Genomic DNA, 18,303 nt, shown 5'->3' on the forward strand with positions numbered 1-18,303 from the left:
TCATTTTTAGCACAAAGTCACAACCCTAACCCTTAACCAACAAGGTGTAACTCCTAAGAGTTTCTGTAACCATGACACTCATCAATCCTACTGCAGATATAAACCATACAAAAAGGCTTTATATGTGTTTATAAAACAGCAGGTCATTGCAGTTTTTATCAAACATTGCAAACAGAGGACATTTGTTGGGGACTATTTCCAATGGTGGATTAATCCACAATTGGTGCTCTTGATAGTATTATGTGCATGGTGCAGCATGGTGTATGTAGGATTAACTCCAGTATGAACTGCAGTGTTTGTGTTGATAATGATTGACCCTCAACGGTTAATAAAAACCCCAAAAGGAAGTCATAGCGGGCAAACATTTCATTCCAATCCAAAATCACAAGTTATTTTACCGCTCTCTTATTTATTTCGGAATCTTTTTATAGAACTTCTTTCACCATATGCTTTAACGCAACACAAAAAATAGCAATCAACATCAAAGCTTGCCAAAATACACAAAAGATAGTGGCTCAGAGATTGTATACTATATATTTGGATACAAAATATTGTTCCAAGTAAGAGAGTTCCTTTAGTTCCGAAAGAAAACTGTTTCTTGTCAAAGATCTAGAGATGAAGTGGTACGTACCACGTTACTTTCGTGCACTGCGGGACTCATGGTCATTTGGACGATAAACCATGTGGCGTTCCTCAGGATGAAGGCGGTGATGAGGTTCCAGTGGATGATGTTTCTCAGGCAGCGGATGCTCCTGCGAGGCAAACAGAGAAGAACAAAATCAGATGAAATAATTCATGTAAATGAGACCAAATCTGGGGAATTTTTCTATTTTGTAGCGTATTCTTAACCGAGACAGTACACTAACATCGGAATGAAATATACCCCAAACTGACTGGTGAAAGAAATTGTTCAACATTTTGGCAAGTACAACTACTGGCTTTCTTTCTGAAAGTTCAAGATAAAAATTGAGTGGCAAAAATGCAGGTAGAGCCAGAGGATGATTAGCCTAGCTTAGCATAAAGAGACTGGATGTGGTTGGAAACAGCTAGCCCCACACATCTGAAACAAATAGCCTACATGCAATATGTAATACATTTCTCTGCATTTTGAAATATTAAATATTGCAGTAATGCATGAAAATGTAATAATACATTATTTATGGTATAACCAACCAAACTGAATGTCTTCAAATATGCGAATTCTATGCATACTGGCTCGCTTATAAAGACACATTTAGTTAGATTATCTTGACTCATTGACCTAAACTACATTAAGTGTCAAATTATGCCTTCACTTTCTTTAATAAATTAACATGTACAGATGAAAGCCTCTATTTTGGTTGGTAATATTATTGTAATATAATTATATATATTTTTGGGAAAATTGCAACTCCCACATTATGTAAGAATTAAGATGTAATCATTTGTTGCAAATACATTTGATTTTGCATTCAAGCTGTTTATAACAAAGTGCAGATGATAATTATAAAATGTGGGTGTTATAACAAAATGAAGAGAACGTTTATCACATACTGTGTTGTTACAGGCCTGTTAATTAGAGGTGTTGGTAGATGTATTTTTGAACTTTGGACAGAGGCGCTGGGTGTAATTTCATATTTACAGACATGAAAGAGCAAACTGGTAGAAAATATGTTAATACAAAAAAACGTTGCACTGATTTTGAATCCAAGACATTAAACAAATGCTATAACCCTTTAAGTAATCTTGGAAATAATGAAGATATGCAGCCTCAACATGTCCCCTTACCCCTAACATAACATAAAGTAACATTTCCACTGTACTCCTGTTTGTGTCATGCCCTGAACATGTCTTTATAAATTATGCAAATTAATCGACCTTAGGATACAATTAAAAATCTGCCTCAGAGTTAGAGGTCGAAAATAGAAGCACACATAACGGATGTAACAAAATGACCCCGGTCACAGCACTGACAGCACGCTTGTTGTCACCAGCTGACGGCATCATCAGCCAGCAACCATGAATCACATGACTTGTTTTTTAAGCATGCATCAATTATTAATAAGTGCCACTTGCACTGGCTTTGTGCTGACTGAGCAGCCGCGCAGGAGCAAGATTGTTCCATTGACACTACATTACTGTGCCCTTTTACTCCGATTTGTATTAATCATGGAGCTTTTAAAGGAAATAACGACCTTCGTAACGCCACAACATGCAGAGAAATGCTGGTGCAGTTTGGAATTAGTACAATATTACAAAGAAGTAAAACAGAAGCAACCTAATCGGTACAAAAATAAGTATTATCAATGTTTTTCCCCCCAAAATAAGCAGCTAATCTGCATCCTTTTGACAATGAGTACTAATGGCAGTGACTGTCATCAAAGAAGATTTTTTCTTTCAACAACTGATTCATTACCCAGTGTGATCTCACTCCCTTTGGCATCCTGTCAGTGAATCAGCTCGGCCTGATGGGTATTAATTACCGACTAATGCAGGTCTTACGTCTGAAAACACAACCTGTCAATTTATCTCATCCTGTCTTTCAGTACCAGTGGATCCCATCCCCAGTGTATAACCTTACACTTTAAATAAGTATGCGTAGGACAATGTGTCAATGCTATGGATTTGTATTGATCTGGCGCTATGAACAATATTAATTTATGGTAACTTCTGGCACATTATTTCCCATCAAATACATTCAATCCTAATGATTGCATATTTGAATGAGCAGGGGGGTGATTTTTATATAACTTCCTCATTGTTATGTGCCTCTTGTGGTGTGTTTGTAATGACATGACCTGCTGACAATTGGCTTCATTTGTGTTTAATCAAGCCCAAGATGATTGGCTCGGTGCGCCCAGAGAGTAACCCACACACAGGGTGACTCATCACACACCGAGGAGAGTTCAATAAGGACGTTTCTTTTTTTCTTCCTGTCTGTGCAGCCTTGTAATGGATCAAAAACAAACATTTAAAATCCATACTTTACTCTGTGTGTGAATCATCCCCTGCTGCACTGTTAATTAGTGGAATTTGTTAGTTAATTCGTGCATCAAACCCCCTTTTTACCATTATATCATTTATATCATTCTATTAAGAAAGAAAAAAGTAATAATAACATTTAAGAAATAAATCACAGCTTTATTTTATTCCCACTTTATATATTAGATTGTATGCTATATCTTGCTATCCTCTTTCATTTCACTGATAAATAGTTATGTATTACAATACAATTTTGCGTACTCTTTCAATTTAACCGATTATTATTTATTTATAGTTACATAAAATGAGATAAGATAAGATGAGAATATATTCATCCCTTAGGGAACCCTTTACTTGCGGGCTGAAAAGTAAGAAGGCAGATAAAGGACGATAAAAAAATACATTAAATTCCTTAGATTATATTAGTAGTTTGTGCAAAAATAAATCCTAGTGAATCTCTGGCAGACATCATGTCTGAATTAAAGTTTCAAAAACAATATGAATAAAAATATAAAAAATTATAGACAATGTTAGACATATATGCAAATTATAGAAATACTACAAATGAATGACACAATAGTATAAACAAAGTTGAAAATATATATATATATATAAATAATACAATGTAAAAGCACAATTGTTTATTGTCATTAAAACGTATAGCTATACTGTATACCTATAAATTACATTAAGTTACCACATTACAGCTTAAGAATAATTTACCGATATAGTCTAACGTATTGTAATGTTTATAGTATATATTTTCCAGAGTTTTAAATTAGAAGTTTCATTATGATAACATATCATACCAATTCTTGGGACAACAATATGATTTTAAATTCAATTCAGAGGCCTATGATCGATATGAGGAGTATCAAACTGCCACACTATCAGTTACGTTAGATCAACTTTATGAATATAATCAGTAATCATTATAACTGGAAAACTGCATTACTGGGCTCTGAGGTGCACTTGGAGGTGCACTTGGAGGTGCACTTGGAGGTGCACTTGGCTAGAAATGGAACAACTGTGCCATGGGTATTATAAAACAGAAGAGTATCTTTATGATGTTTTCATTTTGCATTGATGGTATTGGAACATTGAATCCGTACATTAATCCAGATTCATTGGTTACACCAGTGGTTCTCAAATTGGGGTACGCGGACCCCTAGGGGTACGTTGGAGTACTGCAGGGGGTACGTGAGATGTATTTTTATGTTAATGAAAAGAAAAAAAAAACAATTTTAGGAAATGTAACGAAGTTTGAGCAGTGTGGGTTTTATATTAAAGGTGGGGTAGGTAAGTTTCAGAAACCGGCTCGAGTGCACTAAAATTTGAAAGTACACAGCCGAAAAGAATCCGCCCCTTCCTTCAGACTTCCTTACAGAGCACCTCCTCCAACACACATGAACGCACACATGACGTCAGCAGACTGGTGAAAGTGGCCGCCTGTTGCTGGCGAGTCATTGAAGTACTGCTGCAATGCACGCCCAATGAGGGCACGCCCAATGAGGGCACGAGATATATTTGTGCGTGCACGAAATGGAAGGCTGACAGACAGAGCGGCATTCCAATCCGTTTAGCCGGCCCGGCTAAACGGATTGGTTGTACTTTTTACAGTATTACGAGTTCCACAGATGACATTTTTTTATGGATTTTTTGTCAAAGCACTTAACAGAGTTACACATATTTCAAAACGCGAAGTGTAATAACTGCAGTGGCCTTCCTGTCACTGAGAATAACAAAGATCCTCAGTAAAGCACAAGCCCATGTTTCTCACTATATTGTAAGTACAACTTATTAAAAAGATCAGTTCAATGCAGCTAATGTCGTCTTAGTGTTATTGCATGATATTAAAATTGGTTTGCCATGAATTTAGTGATGGATTGTAAACATTTGAAATGTAGCATTTAAGTGTTTCTCAGTTACAAGGTTGTTGTTTTAATAAATCAGACACCGATGGTGCAGCGCTGTACTGTACCTCTTTATATAGGCATTTCTTCCCTAACAAATTGTTTTTGTGCTGATCAGGGGGTACATGGTTGAATTTTATTTTCAAAGGGGGTACATTATTGAAGAAAGTTTGAGAATCACTGGGTTACACCAATTTCTTTTTTATTTGACTTCGTTCAAATAGCTCTTCATTTGTTTTCTCACCTCTTAGCCTGTCATTGTGCTGCTATAACAAAGTATTCTTAAATGAAGTATTGAAAGCATGTCAGTAGAAGGACTTTGTGAATACTTAAAGTATTTTTTTCTCCGGCTGCGAAACATTTTAGATGACTCATTCTGCACTCCCCCTCCCATCGTATTAAACTGGCTTCGTTAGCGTGAGTGTGGCGCTAGCTGCTGCTGCGATATAACAGGTCAGAGGTGCGCGTTTGAATATCCGTTGGCAAAAACCTTGTTTACATTTCCAAAAGAGGGTGCCTGCGGTCTAATTTATTAATGCTTTCATCTTCCTGGTCTAACATCGCGGGCGTGGGAGATGTGGGATGGTGAACAGCTTGTCCTCTTGCTCGCTAAATCAGATCCCTCAACAATTTGATCAATTTCCTCTCTATGTTATGGCCTGATTGCAGACCGAGAGATGAGTTGTTTCCATCTTCCAGGGCATCGTGAAATATAAAAGTCTCATTTATTTTCATGCACATTAAGTGTTAGGTGACTGACAGTTGGAGCGCTTCGAGGCTTGGATGGACACACTTTAACTGTGCCGGGTGAATCATCGAATAAAAAGCTGTGCGAGAAAATATCTGAATGGTAGTCACTGACTGTCGTTAGCTTGTTTTCCCTCAGCTAAGCTATCATCTGTTCACCACACCAAATGGTTCGAACGTCTTCAGTGCAGTCGGTTCAGTCTTATGTTCAAAGACCCTGTTTATGGTAATTTACTGTTTCTCATCCTATAAGAACATACCGTTTATGCAACGTGAACATTAATGTGGCTTCTGCTGCCTTTTTTAGAGGGTTCTGGCTAGAAAGGATTCGTCTTGTGAAAATACGTGGTTCTCATACAAGGAAAATAAAGAAGGTTGGAAAGGTTCAGGGTTCCGAGGTTGGCAGGAAATAAAAATAGAGAAGATTCTTTGTGACAGGGATGACAGCCAGGTAGGCTTTCAAAAGCCCTAGTCCGTTTAGCCAATCAGAACTAGGGTGAAATTAATACCTTTGTTTTTGTTTGCAATGCACAAATTAAAGCAGACACACGAAAAAAGTATGTATTTCCTGAGGGAAGTGTAGTAAAACGCACAGTCAGGAATTTGGTGGGAACAAATTTAAACACAGAAATCAACATGAGCGGAAAAACACTAACAGAACAACATGTAGAAGAACAGAAAAGCCCTTCTAAATGACCTGATAAACAAAAACATCTCAACCAAACATCGGGCCTCTTCCACTCATAGTTCATGTCTTTAACTTGGTCCATCTCAACAACACACAGGCCGCTCATAATCCTGCATTTTGGTTCACTTCCTATAATTACTTGCGATTATGTTTTCACTGCAAATGAACCATACTGGGTTCACATGAAAATTGTCCAAGACCACCTCCCAGGAGCTGTCTTAGACCTGTTGTTTTGTTCTGCAGAAGAGTTTGATAACTGCATTCACAACAGACTAAACAAAACGCGCCAGTGGTTGGACCGCAACAAATTACGAGTAAAATTGACTGAATGTTGGCTTGAAAGTGCCCATATATGTCTTGAAACAATTTCATACATTTCTAAATTTGGGTGGACCAAGCAGAACAACATTTTAAAATGTGGCTAAAACGTCCTGTTAAGTGTATCTGCAATAGAGCTAAATAGATAATTATGTTGTATTTCTATGAACTAATAGTTTGAAAAAAGGAATAGGTCATAAAAGATATTGCAGTTGATGAATGGGGGAAAACAAAGACATTTTTTCTCATCAAAGCTACCATCGAAGTTGGCAACAAATGTAGCGATGTAGTCATAATCAACCACACAACTCATGAAGAAGATGATCTAACCTTTCCAAAGATCTATTTACTGGGAAAAAAACACTTTCAGTTCCACTGCTCAGAGACACTAGTGTCCAAGTATACCCAGTTGACCTTGAGGATTCTGTGTTAAAGATTTGTTCTTACACACACTGAACACTGTCGGAAACATCCAACCAAAGAGCTTAAAATACCATTAGGTGATACATAAATAAAGAGTTTGAATTATTCACTTTCAGATTCTGGATCAGTTTTGGATGAGATTAAATAAAATATGAAGACAGCTCACACGTATCGTAGTATTTTATGCCATCAGTAGACCGGTAAAGGTTTTTTTCCACTATGTTCATGGTTGGTGGTTCCATCCCTGAATCTTCGTGTCAAAGTGTCTTTGCTTTTGCACTTTCCTTCACAAAACTGTAGTTCTTTCATTTTAAAAACAGATTGAGGAATGATATTCTTTTGTCAATTTTGATCACCACCAAGAGCTAATGTTTTCCATTTGGTTTTGTCTTTTGTCGGCAAGATTACGAAAAAAACACTGGCTAGATTTTCATGAAACTTGGTAAAAGGGCCAAAGAAGAATCCTTTACTTATCAGAGCAGATCCAAATCCCAAGGCAAATGCCAAACTGTGTTTCACATAGAATTGCAAGCATTTGTGCTGCATTCATGTGGCATCGGAAAAAACTGGGTACATTTATGTGATTATCTCCTCATGTTGGAAAATCAACTCAGGAGAAGCTGCTCATGACAGTGTTGTTCCAATGCTCTGAGTGATAACATACATTCTGTTTTAGTGTCCACTTTGTGTCCACATTAACATTTAAAGCGCATGAATGAATTAAAGTCTCTGGAAATGGGACTATCCGATAAGCACATGAATGCACCACTGGCCATGAGGAAGTCTTCATTCTAGATATAACTGGGATTTGTTGTCCATGATATATATATTTTTTAACTTCAAAGCAGTTGAGAGCAGATATAAAACTAGTTCATTTCCACATTATTTAATTTGAAGTAAATTGGAAATAACAGATCTACAGTATATGTATAGGATTATCCAGGAGAGCGTATACGTTTCTGTGAGGAGGATCGTGTTAAAAAGCAAACCCTGAAATTGTAACTCACAGTACGATTTCTATTCTGTCTCACTGTTTAAACTGCAATTTCAGTTTTGTTTTTTTTCCTCGAAAAATCTCTTCTCTCTGCTGTAATCTTTTCCACTGTCTGGTTCCAGTTCCACAACACTGAGCAGAAGTGTCAACCTTCGCTCCATCACACTGTCAGGGGCAACCTTCCCTTAAATGGCTCTCAATCTCATTAAAAAGAGTAGAAGGTGAGTAATAAATGCCAAACTCCCTCACTACCTTGATGCCATTTTTAGTCGGCTGGCACTTGTCCCCCCTCCCCCTCCCTGTCCGAGCCAGGCAACGTGGGTTGTGCATAAACGCTGTCCTGTCGAGCTTCTATTTATTGTGTCTCTCTGTGGCCTTTCATGCTTTTCGCACCCCCCGGCGGTGTCTCGGGGATCAATAACAGCCCCGGCTGTGGAGGGTGCTAAGACCTTTTCTGTCGTTTACGCTCGGCTTATTTCGGTTTGTCAGAGAAACCCACTCCACCTCCACCAATTGTCCCAGCAGGCAAGAGTGTTTTGGTTTTCTCCCTGGTCTATTATTCCCATTTGCCGGGGAAATGTGCCCTAGTTCTTGCGGGCCTCTAAACCCCTTTACATCTGCGGAATTGAGATAGGGAAGGTTTCATCCCATGACCAAACGGTTTTTCAATAAGAACGAGAAGCGCTTTAAAATGAGGGATCTCGGGAATACTGACGTTTCTGTCACATCAAAGATGTCTTTAGGATTATCAGCGGACTGGTGGCAGTGGGACCAACACTTACCTCAGACCCAAGAAGAGGAAGAAGGCAACCAGCAGAGCCACCATGGAGATGCAGTGACCCAGGAAGTTGATAATCACAGCTATCTGGTAGTGCATCTTGCCTTTTTTCTGCGGGGAGAGAAGAAACACAGCTTGAGTCTTTTGGGGTATTTCTGTTTTACAGAAACAATATTCTCAGGATAAGAGAAGAGACTTCAAAGACTGAAAATTACTTTTTCATCTATTTCTGTTCTTAAAGAGTGGACCCTGCTGTGGTTTTAAACACAGGCGGATTTAGAAACTTTTAGGATTAGAAATGTGTTACATTTGAAGCTCCGAGCTCGATTTCCATTACATTATTAATAACTTCACTGTCTATATTGTGTAATAGATTATATAAATAGGCCACTCAAATAAACTAATGTGAAATAGTAGCTAGAAAATTGCCCCCTAGACTGACATGTTCAGAGACCCCCCACCTGAAGTGTGTATTCAACTTGTGTCTTTGTTGTCGTTGTGTATCTCTTAAAAGTCTTTGTGGTTGTTTTTCGTCTCTTTAATATCTATTTTGTCTTTTTTTGGTTGTTTCTTTCGTGTTTTATGGTTGGTTTGTACATCTCTATGGTCGCTCTGTGTCTCTTGGGGCTTGTTTTGTGTCTCTTTATGGTCGTTTTTTTAATCTCTTTGTTGATTTTCCTATTAGAAAAGATAAGAGCACACGCTCACATACATTATCCACATTTCTGGCACTGCTGCTATCTCTGAAGGTTTTACATAGAACACAACTTCCTAGGAATTGGAGCTAAAGAAATCTCCCTGCGACTCAGATAGCCATTGTGATCCGATTTCCCCCACACTACCAACAGTAATCTGTGATGTAAGTGGATTTACATAACCTAGTAGTGTCTACACCCAGATTACATTCGGACATGTTTAATCCCTGCCCCCCCACCCTGCAACAAATTCTCCCATTCACTTTATTTTGTACATCTTTCACCCTTTCACTGATATTTAGTAGAAAAATGGCTTGGTATTAACACTGTATCATTAATTGTTCCATTGGATATCATTATTGCACATCCATCTCTGAACCTTAGATATTTGTGGAATTGAAAAACAAGTCTTCATACTAAAACAAGAAAATAGGTTATTTATTCCTTTTAAAAAGAATCACATGACTGTTACAAAATCAGTCATATTTCCCATCTGCCACCTCTGTGGATAGGGTTTGACTGATTTTGGCAAAACACTGGGTTGTGGTTACAGAAATATTGCGGTCATGCTTAATGCTTTTCGACAGAATAATCCTGCAATCTCTCCGAATGCGAAATAAATTAAAGGATTTGTACGGATTTTGTTCAAGTCTGTTTCAATACACTTCTCACTTGTCATATGAGGCTGTAACTATAACAACTTCAAAAAGTGATTGGCAAGATACAAGGAACTGAGGAATGATTCTTAGAAGTCTTTTATTTTAGAAGTCCTATTTCATGACAGTTTATGCATCCACTTCGACACAATTCAGAATATTTGTTTCATTTTGAATCCACTATATTTATCGGACAGCTTAAGTTACACTAGAAATCAAGATTTCACCAACAAATAACTTTTAAAATATGATTAACTGTGAAAAAATCTGTCTAGCAAACAGTGTGTATTAGCTACGTTATAATTGTGTTGATTTGTGAATTTGAAAAAACAATTCAGCCACTTTTTCTAAGATGTTGGTTCAATGTCATGGTTTCAGCCTTTTATGTGTGACAAATTGCTGCGATTCCTTATCTTAAATGAAAGTAAACTGAATAGTACTGAAGTTTGTGACACTAAACAGGAAATCTCCCCCCCTTGGGTGTAACAAACTGTATATATTATTAGTGCCGTGTGCTTTAGTGTGTTTTGTAGATGTCCAGAGGTAAGGAATGGAATTAATAACGAAACAAAAATGTCTTTATCTGTGTCGGTGTTCATAAAGAGATTAAGGCGGCAGTTGTTATTTAAATATGTCAGAGCTGGAATACACTAAGCGGCTTGGGATTTCAAAATAAGATACTCCCTAAAATGAATTTAATCCAAACCATTATTTATTTGTATAAATGTTTTGGGATTAGATCAATTGAGTTTTTAGGGTATTTGGTAAGTTACACATCCTCAGTTTATAAATGTTTCTGTAGTACATGACGTCTCACCAACTCTAGTAGGAAATCAAATCCATTCGGTCTAGTGTCTGGGTCTGGATTCTCAAGCTTTACAGTACATCGCTTTTCAGGTTGTCACATGTTACTGTATATATCTTAAAGAGGTCCTTTTATGCTTTTTGAGTTTTCCCTTTCCTGTAGCGTGTTATAGGTTATTGTGCATGTTAATGGGCTGCAAAGGCCAAAATCCCTAAGTTCCCACCAGAGGGAGTTTCTTTCCCACACACATGAGTTCTGGGTAGTTGTTGTGTTTTATTTTGGAAGTGGACAATGTGATTTGAGTGAAATTTCCGAGGAATCTGACTAACCCAATCCAACCAAATAGAGTTGCTTGTTTATAGCATTGCGATCCACAGTCCACATTTTTAAAATGAGGCTATAGTTGGAATTCGACAAATCACGTGGGTATTCCTGTCCTGGGAGATCCACATTGTGTATTGTCCCAGTAGTTCAAACTAAATAAAACTACTGACATGTCCCTCTGCTGCAGCATAATGCATTTTTTTACCAAACAAGGAATGTAGATTTTGTCTTACAGCTGAATCACGCTATAAAAGGATCCTTTCAAGGGTAGTATGACAGGAGGGTGATTACAATGATTAGTGACTACACTTTGAATGAATTCAATGTATACTGTATATGAGCGAGGCTGTTGTAATATAGACCAGAAAAGAGAAAATGTGAGTCAGTCCTTTAAGAGACACTGCAAGACTGGCTAACACATCAGGACATAAATCAAGCCAACAGGAGGGTTTAAAATGGATAGCAGGGCTCAGAGAGGAGGGGGTGGATGACAACAGGATAATATAAGACCCAACCTACCACTCGCCTCAGGTCTCTGAGAAAGTGTGTGGGCTACAAGAGTCAAAACTAAACCCCTCTATTTCCATGAGATACAACAAAGACACTTATCGTCTATTTGAGAAAATAACCTTGAGACAGGCCTAAAAGGAAAAGATGGTATTTCTCCTTTTCCTCAAACTAACTTTCCATTAAGCCTTTGATCCATAGAGTTTCTCTTCCCAGCGGGACCGGTTCAATACAGGCTGAACTTTAAAGAGAGGCGTCCTCAACGCCTCCCCTCCTGTTCTCCTACTGATGTCAATCACGCCAGCGAAAAAAAAAGAAAAACACATATTTAAAAAGGTCAGACTGTCCATATCCATCTTCCGCAGATCGATTGGACATCAGGCCTAGAGTCTCTCTTGGAAAACACAAAATGAAGAGCCGCGTTCCACAACATGTTTAAATGTCTGAAACTGAAACAACCGTACTGCATCTTGGGACCTGATTGAGAAAATCGAGCGTCAAAAAGGATGCTATTCAAGACACAATACAGAAATAACTCTTACAAGAGAAATCAACATTTTGGAACAAAAGCCTATATGCTTTTGTGTTAAGAGATAAATGAGAAAATCAATCATTCTCAAATCTGTTTAAATGAGTGTGAGCTAAAAGGCAATTAGAAACATTAGCATAAAGAATAGAATCAGGTTGAAGTTACAGAATAAACACGTGACATATGGTACAGTGTGTTAATAGTGAGCTTTAGAGGTGTTTTTAGGGGTATTTTATTTACTTTCGCACTGCTTACAGTCCACAGCTTAGTTAAGCTAAACTAAGCTAATCACTTCCTAGCTGCAGTTCTATAGGCTAGGCTACTTAGCATACAGACATCAGAGTGTTATCAATCATCTCTATCTTTTCATTTGAATGCTGTGAACAATTTAGCAAGCGGTAAAACAGCTAGCTACTGAGTCTACTTAAAATGACCTTAACTTCAGAAGACTTGTGACGTGTTACAAATTGGTTAAGGACAAATAAAACAAATATTCTGACCTGCCAGACAGACATTGACAAAAGAGACTGTATGTCAAGCTAAATAATTGTACGTCCAGTTGTTGGAAATGCTACAGTACTAGATGTGAATTATTAGTCAAAAAATGTTCCCTTTTAAAAGCATTATTTACTTGTGTTGAGTTACGTTTGATAGAAATCTAAGCGGCCAGCTGCTTTAGGAAACAACTCAGCACTTTTTACATTTCTATTTGTTTTTTTGATTTATGTTTTCAATGTAACAAACATGGCAAGAGGATTTAGAAAAGTATTGAATTACGGACTAACTGATACTGGTTTGGATCTTATCATGTTTATAAGAGATGAGCATATCGCATATTGCCGGCTTAACCTTTTAAGTGCAGCTCAAGGAGATATAAATTGGATTGAAATCGGGGAAAGGAAAACACAACAGAGCCTATTGAACCAGGGTAACAATGTTGATGGAAACTCAACTGTTGCATCTGCAGCTCAGTCTCAGCAGATGGTCAGGTCAGGCAAAACAAACATGTTGTGTCACTTCTTTCCATCATGTCATTTTATATTTCACTTCCATCAACTCAAATGTCTATTTGTCACAGCCTAATTTGGGTTAGCGTGTTTTGTCTGAGGGCTTTGGGTTAGGGTTATTAAAAACAAATCTAATCACCACATCTGCACATCACAAAACACCATGCAGGTGGAGGCTAAGAGCATGCAGCAAACCCTTGTGAATGGATAACAAACTGGAGCACAGCAGGTCCTCAAATGCAGCATGCTGTTGCTTTCAACCAAAGCCAACCGATTGTGTTTTCTTGCTCTCATTGCCAGAGGACAATGCTGTTTAGAAAAATCACATTTCCGTCTGCCATTTATTTTGAGGAATTTACTAAAAGAAGCAGTTTTTTGTTTGGGTGCTTTCAAAAGAGAAATAGCTGCAGGTTGATTAGCAGATTATATATTTATAAAACCCGACAAGATGACATTAAAGCTGCAGCGCTTGTTAAATGCAAAACATTCTTTGTGCTCCTGAAGCCTGCAGGGGATGCTTTTGGGCATTTCATAGTACCGCCATGGTAGTTGTAGTCAGTTAAAGGCTGCAGGCTCTGAGGAACCTAACCTAGAATCTATATTTACTATAAATAAGCTCCGAGCAAACCTGCAGCATTCATCTTCCCCTGCTAACCTCGCCTTTGTTGTTGGTTTTTGATTATGTTTCATGCTGCATGAAAAGCTTCATTAATCAGAACACGTGCACACAAACAACACACGCTGGGACCTCTTACCTCCTCGTGAAGTATGGCCTTACACATGGAATAGTTCCCCTTCAGCGCCCATGTCCCGTTTGCAAGACATTTCTTGTAGACGTTATCTGTTCAGAGAGCAAGAGAAGAAAAAAAACTATGGTTATAGAATTATTTTGAATAATAATTGTCTATATTGTGCAAACATTATCAACATACTGTATTACAGACATTATCACTCCCCCTCATGGGAAACATGATTAGTTTGATTTTATTTCTAAGTGAATACTTCTTGTGTTTTGGTGTTGTATTCCTGGAAATGGACAGAATGTGAATTATTGCACGATTATTAGTGGCACCGTGACCTTTTCTTTCATTTTGAGACTAATAGGTAGAGATATCATTAGAGGTATCTCACAAGCTGTGAGTTTTCACACGTTCTCTGTCAACACAGTCTACCACCCTCTGCCAAAGCATAGTTATCTTTCCTTACATTTTGACCCCCGCTTTTGTAATGCAAATGACCTGCATACAATCTGCATTTTTTACTGTTTTACATAACACTGGTTTTCCTTCAGTCCTGCTGTTCATATGCAATGAGCAAATACAATTTTACTGCAAGCTGTGACGAAATTAGAAGGCATATTTTTCACAATTTCAATCTGTTAAATCAAAAGAAAGACTCAGACTGGAGACAGAGTGATTACTTTCTATAGAAAAAACACAATTTCTGCATATTGCTGGGTAATGAACCCAAGTAGTAGGGGGTCGGCCGGCTTGCTCCATCACAGCAAACATTTCTGGCTGCAATCTCGAGCCAAAAATAAAGTAATCTCTAGCAAATGTTACATTTATTATCTTCTGAAGATGAAGGAAATGGAATCGTCAAGTGGGACCCTGTGGAGTTGAAATACTGCAGTGAGGCAATTTCAAGTTGAAAGGGGAGATACATATTTTACATTCGATATTTATTTTGACATCAGCAGATGTCTGCAGGTGAGGCTGCTGGATGGTACAGCCTGAAAGCTTGAGGTTGCATTAATTTAAAAATGATTGAAGTTGTGGTGCTCACCATAAATTGATGTAAACAAGTTGAAATATAAAAAAATAAATGGAGGATTGTTTTTACTTCTCCAGGAAATGCTTTCTGTCATTTTCGAGACCGTCAGCAGCAGGAGCACGTACCAATGTGTCAGACAGTTAAACCCTCCTACCGTAACAAAGCATTTTTCCCTCAATAATATGGACAGATCTGACCCTGATCTCAAAACGGGGGCGACTCAGGTCATTAGAAACCTTTCCCAGTGACAGATTTAAGAACTGGGTGCAGAAAGTGAAGTTTGCTGAGCAGTCACCGACACGGTTAAAGCTACATTGGTTTACTCGGCAATAGGAAAGCTGTCAACATCCATAAATAATGAGACATAACATCAATAAAATGAAGTGCTTGTTTGCTTCTATTTTGGGGGAAGGTTTTTGCTCTCAGGTTACATCAACCAAACGTTTGGACGAATAGTAAATATCTATACCGTCTACACTTTAATAACCTTGGTCCATATCCCTGAATTACGGTCCACATATTAGTGCTTATTATAGATATAGAATATAGAATCGGAGGGATGAAACCCTCCGATTCTATATATTGAATGGTCACACATGCAGAGCACACAGCACACACAGTGAATTTTGGCCTCTGCATTTAACCCATCCTAGTAGTAGGAGCAGTATTAAAGGCTCTTCGGAAGGAGAACTCACCAATGTTAAAACGGTTATATACAGCATTTTTATAATCAATATGGTTTATATGACTATATAATTTCAACCCGCTTCTGCAGTTCCCCTTAGCTTAAGGGCGCGTTATATCATTTTTCAGCTAATTGCTTTGATTTGTTTTGGTGAAATCGGATATTATTTTATTGTAAGAGCAAACATTTTATACATTTTGAAGCGGAAATTATTTAAAGAGGACATCAAATTCACATTTCAGATTCATATTTGTATTTAGTGTCTACTGACATGTCTCCATGCTCTAATGTTCAAAAAGCTCTTTATTTCTCTCATACTGCCTGTGCTGCAGCACCTCTTTTCACCCTCTGTCTGAAACCAGAGCCCAGTCTGCTCTGATTGGTTAGCTGGCCGGCTCTGTTGTGATTGGTCAACCTCTTAGAGATATCCCGCCCCTTAACCTATCACGTACAATGTGTTGGAGCGCTATCCAATAGAAGCACAAGTGTTACATGGTGATGTCATTATATCACAGAATAAAACATAGGAGTCTAATTAAGCTTAGAAGAAAGTTGAATATGTCCAAAATAACGAAAACAAATTGAAAGTTGAATAATACCCAGAACGATTTGTCAACTGTTTAAAAGTTTGAATGGAGTTTCTAGCTCACAGCATAAATGAGTGGATAAAAATAAAACGTGAATGAAAAAGTGAGAAAACTTTACATTACACACTAATATGAACAGATAAGCCATTTGTTTTAATGCAAAGGTAGAAAATGTCTGAAAGTTCAGAAAAATGTATGAATAATATCCAGACTGTCATATGAGATAAACCTTTTGAAGGTTGTATGACGTTTTAACACATTCAGCTTTCACCACCAGCAAGCAAAATGGAGATAACTCCCAACAACACCGTGGACTTTAACATTATATCATCTCATAAATCATTTCTACAGATCAAAAAGGTGAAGCATGAATCTACAGCTCTTGCCGCCCATTGTTGGAACAATATTTGATGACCAAAAAACGACAGTATTCCCTCCATACTTAACCAACAGCTCATTCTAGTCAAAATAGCATATAATAAGTCTCAAAAGTAATAAGACTCACATTACAAAATAATATGTATTCTTCCTTCTGGTTTACTGATGAACTCATTTCTTATTATAACACAAGAGGGACATTTTCAAAGTCCTCGAGAGATGAGCTCTGCACTATCGTAAAAGAGTATATGAAATGCGACCACATCAGTGTGGAGGTGGCCTGCGATGGAGGCTAATTTCTTTTTTTGCATGTTTAAATAATGAGAGATTTTGAGATGGGATTGGGTTGCCTGAGGGCAATAATGTGAAATGAGTGGGGTAAAAATAGCATGTTGACACTGGAAGGGGACTGTCATGCCCAATCAAGATTACCTCGTCTGTGATATTCCCTTAACCCCAAACGCAATATCCTAGAGAGCCTGAAATCTGTCCATGGAGAATTATGTCAAAGTCAACATTTCTCTCTGCACGGACATCTATAATCCAAGAATAAACATTTGTATTTAGTTCCTAATGGAGAAGATTCAATAGTACATTCCACTATTTTGCTTTGTTTACTTGAGAAAATCTTAGTGTACTAGTACAAATCAGAGAGTTCCCATAATTCGCTGCTTTTATTTAAATCAAATTGACACAACAATGCATGAGTGGCTTCAGAAAGCAAACAGAATTGTGTAAAAACAGACATCACAGTCGAGGTGTTGTGTGAACGGTAGCGCCTTCAAATCAAGCGGTGTGACCTTGTAATAAATTCTTTCTGGCACTGGACCACACAGTGATTTATGGCCGCTAAACCGCTTCATAGAAATAGACCATATATGTCAAACATATCGCACCAAAGACTGAAAGTCATTTAAATCTTCATCTTTATGTTATAAGTTCAGTAAGAAGCAATTGATTAATTTATTTTACAAGTTTTACAGCTGAAGCAAAATAAGGTGGATGTCCTGCATAACTCGCTATCAGTGGTGGACGGTAACAAAGTATATTGACTTGAGTACTGCACATAAGTACATTCTTCCTCAGTATCTGCAGTTTACTTGCAAATTATGGGTAATTTATTACTTTTACTCAACTGAAAGACAGATTATATTTTTGGCTTCACTACATTTATATGAAGCCCCCTGTTAGTTGTTACTTTAAAGCATAACTTTGAAGTCAGCAAATTAATTTACTTTTCATAAATGCATAAGGCTAGGCAACAGTTGAGTCCTACTTATATACAATATGTTCTTTGTCAGTAGTTTTCCAACTAATATTGGGCTTTAACTTCTATGAAGCCTATAAGATAAACAAATATATATAAAAATTAAACAATAATCAATTGACTTTCCCGGAAACAAGTTAATCCAAATATTACTTTTGTGATCAGGCAATTGACGGTCAGAATAAGTTGTCAAAAAGAATGCGCCTAATAATGTGGTGTACCATGTTAAATAAGGTGAAAAAACTATGTGGTGAGAAAACCAACCCCA

The 18,303-nt window shown here is 37.6% G+C and overlaps 1 protein-coding gene across 3 annotated transcripts in view; it reads right to left on the bottom strand.

Moving 5' to 3' along the window:
• The window catches only part of LOC117547086 (corticotropin-releasing factor receptor 1), a 93,209-nt gene that overhangs the window by 18,651 nt on the left and 56,255 nt on the right, over positions 1-18,303 (bottom strand). For 2 of the 3 annotated variants that reach the window (XM_034217553.1, XM_034217555.1), the window contains 3 exons: positions 14,101-14,186; positions 8,827-8,933; positions 632-752 (listed from right to left, as the gene is read on the bottom strand). In XM_034217553.1, the coding sequence (XP_034073444.1) occupies positions 632-752; positions 8,827-8,933; positions 14,101-14,186 (314 nt within the window). Of the gene's footprint in view, positions 1-631; positions 753-8,826; positions 8,934-11,985; positions 12,110-14,100; positions 14,187-18,303 lie in introns of those variants that run through there. The other variant, XM_034217556.1, reaches the window with a different exon arrangement.

This window comes from Gymnodraco acuticeps, unplaced genomic scaffold, assembly GCF_902827175.1.
Source record: "Gymnodraco acuticeps unplaced genomic scaffold, fGymAcu1.1, whole genome shotgun sequence".
NCBI classification, from domain to species: Eukaryota; Metazoa; Chordata; class Actinopteri; order Perciformes; family Bathydraconidae; genus Gymnodraco; species Gymnodraco acuticeps.